Raw genomic sequence first — 9,303 nt, 5'->3', positions numbered from 1 at the left:
GTCTATTGTGTATTCTAAAGGCCAACCCCAGCTGAAGTGTTCTACAGCCACTGCATTGACCCATACTGCTACTAGTGTACAATGTGTCCAACGTATCTGTAATTTGGGAAAAAGACTTGCCTAAAGGGATTCTTTAGACTGACGCCTCAAGAGAATCACTTTTTCTTCCCTTACTTACCTTTTACGTCACATGCCAGGGTTATTTCTCTTCTATAGTTACAGTACAAAGACAGCCACAATCATTTCTGACTTCATTTCACAACCATTTCTGACTAATCCATTGATACAGTGAACACAAAAGTACAAACTAGTGAGAAAACACACTTATTCTGGCTTTTTATCCTTTTTACCTCAGGCAGGATGAGCTAAACCCCTCACTAATGAGAGCTTAGATCTCTTGAATACCCAAACAATATTTACAACACATGAGAGTATAAACACACTAGACAGTTCTAGAACAGCAATGCAGAGCCATTGACAAAAAGCTGTGTCATGATTAGATATATAGCTGAAAGCTTTTGCAGAGAACAGGGTAGTACAAAGAGTAAACAGCAGTACAGAGTGGTACAGGGAGTATAGAAATTGTAGGCTAATATAGGGTACTATAGTAGTATACGTAGATACAGAATATAGGGTAATGTACTATATAATAATATATTAAGATAGTAGAGGGTAATATTGGGAGTATAGGGTAATATGGGGAGTATAGGGTAGTATAGGGTAATATACAGAATATAGGATAATATAGGGTAGTAGAGGGTAATACAGGGAATATAGGGTAGTAGAGGGTAATACAGCGACTATAGGGTAGTAGAGGGTAATATTGGAAGTATAGGGTAGTAGAGGGTAATACAGGGAATATAGGGTAGTAGAGGGTAATATTGAGAGTATAGTGTAGTACGGGGTAATATGGGAGTATAGGGTAGTAGACGTTAATATGGGGAGTATAAGGTAGTAGAGGGTAATACAGGGAATATAGGGTAGTAGAGGATAATATTGAGAGTATAGGGTAGTATGGGGTAATATGGGAGTATAGGGTAGTAGAGGGTAATACAGGGAATATAGGGTAGTAGAGGGTAATATTGAGAGTATAGGGTAGTATGGGGTAATATGGGAGTATAGGGTAGTAGAGGGTAATACAGGGAATATAGGGTAGTAGAGGGTAATATTGAGAGTATAGTGTAGTACGGGGTAATATCAGAGTATAGGGTAGTAGAGGGTAATATGGGGAGTATAAGGTAGTAGAGGGTAATATGGGGAGTATAGGGTAATAGAGGGTAATATTGAGAGTATAGGGTAGTAGAGGGTAATACAGGGAGTATAGGGTAGTAGAGGGTAATATTGAGAGTATAGTGTAGTACGGGGTAATATGGGAGTATAGGGTAGTAGACGTTAATATGTGGAGTATAAGGTAGTAGAGGGTAATACAGGGAATATAGGGTAGTAGAGGGTAATGTTAGGACGATAGTTTGGTAGAGGGTAATACAGGGAATATAGGGTAGTAGAGGGTAATATTGAGAGTATAGTGTAGTACGGGGTAATATCAGAGTATAGGGTAGTAGAGGGTAATATGGGGAGTATAAGGTAGTAGAGGGTAATATGGGGAGTATAAGGTAGTAGAGGGTAATATGGGGAGTATATGGTAGTATAAAAAGTATGGGGTAACTATAGAGGTATTATTGAATAGAGTAACTATGTATTGTAGTAGAGAAGTGGGCGGAGCTTCTGGTCATGGTGAACATCATAAGGCTTGTGTTGTGTACAGTAGTAAAGTTGTAAGTGGTATTATTGAATAGAGTAACTATGTATTGTAGTAGAGAAGTGGGCGGAGCTTCTGGTCATGGTGAACATAACACTTGTATTTATTATTAGTGAATATATTGGTGAATATAGTATCTCTGTATTGTATACACTTAGAAAAAAGGGTTCTATATAGTACCTAAAAAGGGCTCTTTGGCTCGTAACAATAGTGGAACCCTTTTTGGTGCTATATAGCACCCTTTTCAAAGGGTTCTAAATAGCACCCTATGAAAAGGGTTCTATATAGAACCCTTAATGGTGCTATATAGAACACTTTTTAAAGGTGGTGCTATCAGCAAACATTGTACTGCCCTTTTCTTGATGTAATACAAATACTATAAAACATAAATATACAATTGTATTGCTTAGAACACAACAAAATAGACAGGTAACAGTATAATCATAGCAAATTATTGCATTTATTGTGTTAATTCATATAAACAATTAATCTTTAGTCAATATATCAAAATTACATTTGTCCATGCAGAAAGTGAGGCATTTTAATGTTGTGTGAAGTTGAAATGTTTTGTGATGTCCAAAACTCCAGCAGCAGTGCTGTGCTAAGAATAATTAGGAGGACAATAAATAATGCAGACTACAGACTGTATAAAAGTATAAAAGTACAAGGAAATAAAAAGGTAAGGATATTGAAAGAGAGAATTGGATACTTGTGTAAATGTAACAATAAAAAAGCTCATCCTTTTTAAATTCAAGTACTTATGTGCATGACTAAAATCACCAAAAATACAAAGCTAAACTAAACTAAACCATGGCATTTGCCCATTCAATGCATATAGCATCTGTGTGGGGGTGGGGTTAAGTGCAGCATTTATAGTTCTAAAATAAACACATATGGAAATACAACAAACCTGAAATATGCTGGATGTTACACTAAATGTAGCAAAATGATAAACTATTAAATACATTTAATTAAACAGCAATTAAACTGCTGTGAGAAGTCCTTCATTCTACACAGCTCTTATTTACACAATCTACTCACAGAGAGAATTGAATACTCGTTTCAGTGTAATTGGAAGAAATTTCTCTTCTTTCATTTTGAACACAAATGCTTCAAGGAATGTAAGAGTTTTTTTTAAGTCCCTTAGGATACTCCACTCCGAAGACAAAGTAGATGCTGAACAGTACACAGAGGGCAAGGGAGATGTCTGTGCAGTCTTCCACTATGATTTCCTTGTCCATGGTGACTTTCACCAAACTGTGCTGCAAGGGCACTCCCTCCTTACACCCACTCAGGATAATCTGTGGTGTGACCACCTGGGATGTGCCTGACTACACAAAACAGAAAATTACCATTGCTGTAAAAGAGATAAATATATCAACATGTAACTCATTTGAGTTTTTAAAGAAACTTACTTCCTCAAATGCGAAGACAAGTGAGGCATCCTCACTGAACAGAGACGGAAGGCACAGGATGGCTGTCTCCAACTGCAGACCTATGATCAATAAAAAATAATTATGGACTCAACACTGTCCACTCACTGCCCACTCTATTAGACACTTCCTATACAGAGAAACAGATGGACTACTATCAGTAATTATAAAACTACATAGTGCTTCTATATGATCAGTTACCTAAGTTGCCTAAATTTCCTTCGGGATAAATAAAGTATCTATCTATCTATCTATCTATCTATCTATCTATCTATCTATCTATCTATCTATCTATCTATCTATCTATCTATCTATCTATCTATCTAGTTACAAACAAGGGGTGGTCATAGTATTCTGACATGATGTGTACCTCATTCGGATATTTACCATGTATATTTATCAAAATCAATCATTGTACAAAATAGTGTAATGCTTTTTTTTAAATTATGGTTGTACTATGATAATTCTTACCTTTTTTTACTGCACCTTCCTGACAGTCTTCAATGGTCTCCAGACATCTCTTTATTATGGTGGAGTGTGACGCTCGCAGTAAAATCATGGGGGCCATTTTGTTTAGCACTAAAGTGACTTGCTACATCGATGTGTTGAAGAGCTTTCATTTCCAAAAGTAGCTGTTGGAAGTTCAAGAACAAAGGTGTCAGCATGTAACAAAATGTGTTAATTGCAAACTGACCAAGGCAAAAAAAACATACGATTTCAGGAAGCCTGAGGCAAGGGAATTCCATCAAAGTCTCTCTTGTAGGATGAGAGAGGATATATGTCCTTCGGTACTCTCTTGTCTTTGTCATTTGCTCTTGCAGGAACATCATATCCGGGCGAATTTTCTTTACCTCTTCAGCCATAGTCTTCACAATTTCAGTAATGTTTCTTTCCTCCACACACACACTTCTTCTGTTGCAGTAGGACCATTAACCTGAATTAATACATTCAACATAAACGGTCACAATAGACAATAAATAATAGTGAAATGTAAGATCTACACAGATACAGTGCGTGGGTTCTTTTGTACTTACAGGGGTTCTCACTGCATTAAGTGGTATTTGGACAACCTCAGATGTACGTTTTCTGCCAGAACCTGTAATGGAAAACTTTCTTCTCATTCTGGCCACTTCTTCATCACTGACCAAGGGACGTCTTTCCTTTTTAAATTTGTTCTTTAAGGACTCATGCAAAGCATCCTAACAATCAGAAAAATGAGGCACCAACGTAAAGCCATTTACACCAACATCTGCAAAGAAAAAAGTTTATTGTTAAATACTTACATAACCTGATCCAAAGTTCTCTTTCAGGTAGGGGTATACAGTTATGAGTGAAGACAACAACTCAACATACTGGTGATGTGTTGGGTACCTTGGATAAGATGCAAAAAATATTATAAATATTACAGAACTTTTAAATTGATGATTTGACCTGGATTATAACATTTACAAATGTTGGCACGTTGTGTATTTAAAAAAAAGTACTTACAAAGTTTTACTAGACAGATGGTCAAAGAGAGCCTGTAGTAGTAGGGTCCTTGTTTTTGACTTCCTTGAGCTTTTGAGTTTCTTCTCTCCAGTGCAGCCAACAACAATGGGGGAAAGGCAATATGAGATGAATCCCGTGCTCTTGAGTCACGTCTTTGTACGTCTACCATCAAAGGTCTACGATAAAATGTACAAATGTTACAAAATTATAATTATTTATTTCAGTAGAGTTTGCAGACTTGTAAATAAACAGTGAGAACTGAATTACATTAACACTGGACAAATGTGTGATGCCACTGTACATTATAGAACTGGGTATCATCAATGATTTATTGAATCGACTTAATTTTAAGAATCTTTTTTTTTTTCACACCTAGTACAGTACAGTATAAATTTTGGCAGAATAGAACTTACCTGTGTGCTTCACTTGTTTTCAGTTTTTCCAGAAGAGACATAAAAATGGCCTGTTTTTTAATTATGGGTATGAGTCTCTCTGCCATTCGCTCTGTGAAAACACCTAAAGTTGCTCCGTCAATCTCATGCTCTAAGGGGGAAAAAAAAACAGTTATATTTTACACCTTACTGAAGAACATTAAATTTCATAATTTCATACAAATGTCACACTGCTATAGTAAAACTTTAGTCTGTTAACAGTTTTCATAGTCTTTAATATAGCTTTTCATTAGCTAGGTGATTTTAAGTTGATGGTTAACACATTGTCTAAGCAGTATGATATTTATTTAAAAAAAAAAAAATCATAAAATCGCAAAATAATCCAAAATTCAATTTTGCAATGTACTAAATGTGCTAGTTCTGTAGCTTTGCGTGTGCTGACTACTCAGTTTGGCTAGTCTGTATGTACTTCAGTGCAAGTGTCTTTTACTTAAGATTAAGTTATTTCTCACAGGACGGTGATGCAGGGTGATGTAAAGGTCATCCTTCTCATCAGCGTAACAGTCAAGGGGATGATAGTCCACTTCTTCACCAGGGTTCACAACCATCCAATGGGTAGATGACTTCACACCATAGGCATGTAAATGTTCTGAATAGTGAGAACTTTGGTAAATCCTACCACACAATTTCCACTCCTCATGAAACTTGATTATGTAAATCAGTTTAAAAAAAACTGGAATCTCCTCTGCATGCAAAAGGTCCAGAATGTAGAAATCCCCGACTTTGTATTGGACTCTGTCATGCTCCAATTGTTTCGCTTTCCACACAGATTCTGCTAAGTTTGCAGAATCACTTGCAACAATTTCCATTAGTGGAGCCGGGAGTGCTCTTAGAGGTATTTTGGTCACATTATCTGGAACTACTTCTGAATTGGTTGTACTAGACTGGGACTCCCAACACTGTCTCATTTGGTAGCGCTTAGCAAGAGTTTTAGCAATATTTTGGTAGTTGTTGACCACAGATGAGAGTCGTTTGAAATACAGGTGCTTTGCCTCATATCAAAGACACCAGTGTGCCCTCAGAGGTCCAAAATTCTCTATCAGTCGTGGATAGTGAACCAAGTAATGGATCTTTGGTATGAAATCGTCTGGAAACGATCTTTGAAAACTTGTCAGAAAGTCTGTTATTAGAGCCGTCAGAGGACTTAGCCAACTTGTTTTTATGACCGGTGCAAGAAGGATATCACATACTGATCGCAATAAAAGATAGAGATCCCAGTGGGTATTCCGTTTAGGAACAAAGTTTCCTATTAGAAAAGGAAGAAGACTGAACAATACAAGCTTTTCAACAGCTTTTCCTTGAATTCCACTTCCCTGCAGGACTGTCTGTCTCAAAAACACTGGCTTGTGTGTAACATCATTTTGTCCAAAAGGGAACTCCTGTAGTCGTTCATTCAACTGCTGAATCGTGATAAGTTTATCACTGTTGAGTTTCTTTAAGACTAGCCGTGTAACATGTGGAATTACACCCTCTAAAACATCGTGCATGAGATCTGGTGGAAAACATTCAGTCACCTCAAAATGAAGAATTTTTTCAAATGGACAATGTCCAGCAACACCATAGAGACTTTTTGAATTTTCAACTGCTAAATGGCTTTGGTGATCAGAGGTCCGAAGAATGCAAGACGCCTCATCAATTGCATTATGCATGTTGTCATGATGGCACATACAGAATCGACAAATAAAGCCATGACTAAAACATGTATTGAAACCAGCAAGAGAATGGGCAGAGAGGTTGTCAGCTGAAATGGAAAAAAGCACTCCTTTGAAAACATGAGTTTGGTCATCAACACTGACTGATATTCCCTTCAATTGCAGCTCTATGAGATCACAGATGAGCGGCTGAAGAATGGGCTCATAGCCATATTTCTGTAACAGCTTGTTTCGGACTAAAACAGCAACGTGCATGTTCTTAAGTTGTGAGCGGTACTTCAGAGGTAGATTTCCAACCACAAAATAAAAACAGCTTATGAATCAGTTTTTTTTTTTAACCAAGTGTATTCAAAATTTCAAACTCATCTGTGTACAATTGCAGTGTCAACAACTTGTCAGACTCGTTGCAACCAAGCAGCGCTTGTTTCTTCTTAAAAAAAGACCCATCAGTGAAATCGGTTAATGCCGCTCCATCAGAAACTCTCTTCTCCTGTACAAAGAAAAACACTTCTTTTCTGTTTAAAATATGACTTAGAACTTCCAAAATAGGTATGTATTGAAAGTGTCCTTTTTCCCGCTCTGGTCAGTTCCAAGAATGTACTCAACAGGTTGAACCAATCCAAACTCTTTTATGCAATATCGTTCAAACTGATAGTCTGATGTAACATGCTCAAAGCACTTTCCAAATAAATTGTCTTCAATTAGGACTTTAAGATCTGAACGTCTATCAAGCTCTGTGTGCTCTTCTTGAAGACAAGTCTTTAGCAGAGCTCGATACTGTTCATTAAACAACTCGATTAAACTTTTAACCTCCTGTGAAATACTTTGGGTAACAGTCTTAGGAATTATGTGTTTTTCTTGCAGCTTTAAACAAAACAGGCCAAAGTGTTTCTGGACATTTTCTGTAAAATGGCTTAATTTATCAGACAGCAATTCTGTAGGGACAATTTCATCACAATCTTCCTCAACATCTTCAATTTCATACTGCAGCTTGTGCTCTTCATCCAAGTTCCTTTTGACTGATTTATGTTTGCGGAAAATATGAACTTTGAAAGAACTTATTTTCTTGTAAACATTAGGGCATCCATTGTCAAGTCCGCATCTGACAGAGAAGTTAGGTTCATTCTCATGAAAATACTGTAAATGTCTTGATAATATTTTGATAATGAATATTTCTTAACAGAGCAACTGGGACAATAGTACATGGACCAGGGTGTTCCTTTGGAATCTAGTTAATGAGGTGGATCTCACCCATAAAAACATTAGAGAATTCTCCCAAATTGTTTCTCTCTAGCCACTGGCATCCTTCAGCAGGTTTCCAGGACATGTAGTCACTCATTGTCTAGAAACAGAGAAAAAAAGAAGAAAAATAAAAACTTAAAATGACTGAAATTGCCATTTTGTTTATTGTCAGGCTCACGCAAATTATGTTTTTAGTCATATTCAGAGAAAAAATATTCTAAAACCCTTACTGTACAAACAAAAACTAAAAATACTATGACAATAACCAAACATCAATTCTTTCATACATCTTGGAAAATAAAACTACTGAGCCCCTAAAGGGACGTGGTGTATTTTTTTTTTTTACATAGAAAGTGGTGAGCACCGCTTACTAAGTCGTGAGCACCACTTACTAAGTCGTGAGCACCACTTACTAAGTCGTGAGCACCAGATAAAGGTAGCTAGCAAGCTATAGTTTAAACTGGCATATGTTCCACAGTGTAATGTGATTAACTAGCTAGCTTAGCTAATGTTATCTATATTTCATTGTGAAATGTTTTAGCTAACGATAGCCAGCTAACTCTTATTAGATGTGCACAGAAAGAGCTTTTGGGCGCGGACACACACACACACACACAATCCAGTTATCAAAATCATATTTATTTAGCTGCCATGTGTGATCAAATGTAGGCTGATTTTACAAAGATCTAGCTTGCTAACCTAATGCTAGCTAAGTTAGCTTAGCTTTAAGGCTTTCGTTGCTCTCTGTACAATATATGGTAGGCTTGGGTTAAAGTAGCCGCTGTGTTTGGTGTTTGGTGTGTGTGTGTGCCCAAAAGCTTTTCTGTGCACATCCTATAAGAGTAAGCTGGCTAACGTTAGTTAACATTTCCCACTGAAAAAAAGTAGTTACCATTAGCTAACATAGCTAATGTTGGCTATTACATTCCCCACTGAAATAAAGTAGTTACCATTAGCTAACGTTAGCTAAAACATTTCACAATGAAATATAGATAACATTAGCTAACCTAGCTAGTTAATCACATTACACTGTGGAACAATGTGGCCAGTTTAAACTATAGCTTGCTAGCTACCATTATCTGGTGCTCACGACTTAGCAAGTGGTGCTCACGACTTAGTAAGCAGTGCTCACCACTTTCTACGTAAAAAAAAAATACACCAATAATAATTATTATTATTATTATTATTATTATTATTGAAGTTATTATTGATATTGTGTTGTGTATAATAAACACACATGCTCATAATTATACAATAGCACACAACAATAGCAACAA

General features: G+C 36.6%; 1 protein-coding gene across 3 annotated transcripts; it reads right to left on the bottom strand.

The window, feature by feature from the left end:
* Positions 1-2,189: 2,189 nt before the first annotated feature.
* LOC125806140 (uncharacterized) lies at positions 2,190-7,340 on the bottom strand. 3 transcript variants are annotated; one of them, XM_049486080.1, is made up of 9 exons: positions 5,585-7,340; positions 5,094-5,223; positions 4,681-4,856; positions 4,476-4,563; positions 4,227-4,391; positions 3,906-4,126; positions 3,664-3,824; positions 3,175-3,254; positions 2,190-3,090 (listed from the first exon to the last, which is right to left on the bottom strand). In XM_049486080.1, the coding sequence occupies exon 1, from the start codon at positions 7,037-7,039 to the stop codon at positions 6,131-6,133; it is 909 nt and encodes a 302-aa protein (XP_049342037.1). In that variant the 5' UTR covers positions 7,040-7,340; the 3' UTR covers positions 2,190-3,090; positions 3,175-3,254; positions 3,664-3,824; positions 3,906-4,126; positions 4,227-4,391; positions 4,476-4,563; positions 4,681-4,856; positions 5,094-5,223; positions 5,585-6,130. The 3 variants fall into 3 exon arrangements, with proteins under 3 accessions (XP_049342037.1, XP_049342036.1, XP_049342038.1); XM_049486079.1 differs by having other exon boundaries at positions 5,094-7,340; XM_049486081.1 differs by lacking the exon at positions 4,476-4,563 and having other exon boundaries at positions 4,227-4,441; positions 5,094-7,340.
* Positions 7,341-9,303: the final 1,963 nt, after the last annotated feature.

The sequence above is a fragment of the Astyanax mexicanus genome, chromosome 12, assembly GCF_023375975.1.
Source record: "Astyanax mexicanus isolate ESR-SI-001 chromosome 12, AstMex3_surface, whole genome shotgun sequence".
Taxonomy (NCBI): Eukaryota; Metazoa; Chordata; class Actinopteri; order Characiformes; family Acestrorhamphidae; genus Astyanax; species Astyanax mexicanus.
This window is presented reverse-complemented; position numbering and strand designations above follow the sequence as displayed.

Coding starts and splice junctions, on each gene's coding strand:
- LOC125806140 (XM_049486079.1), bottom strand. CDS start 7,039: ATGCACGTTGCTGTTTTAGTCCGAAACAAGCTGTTACAGAAATATGGC.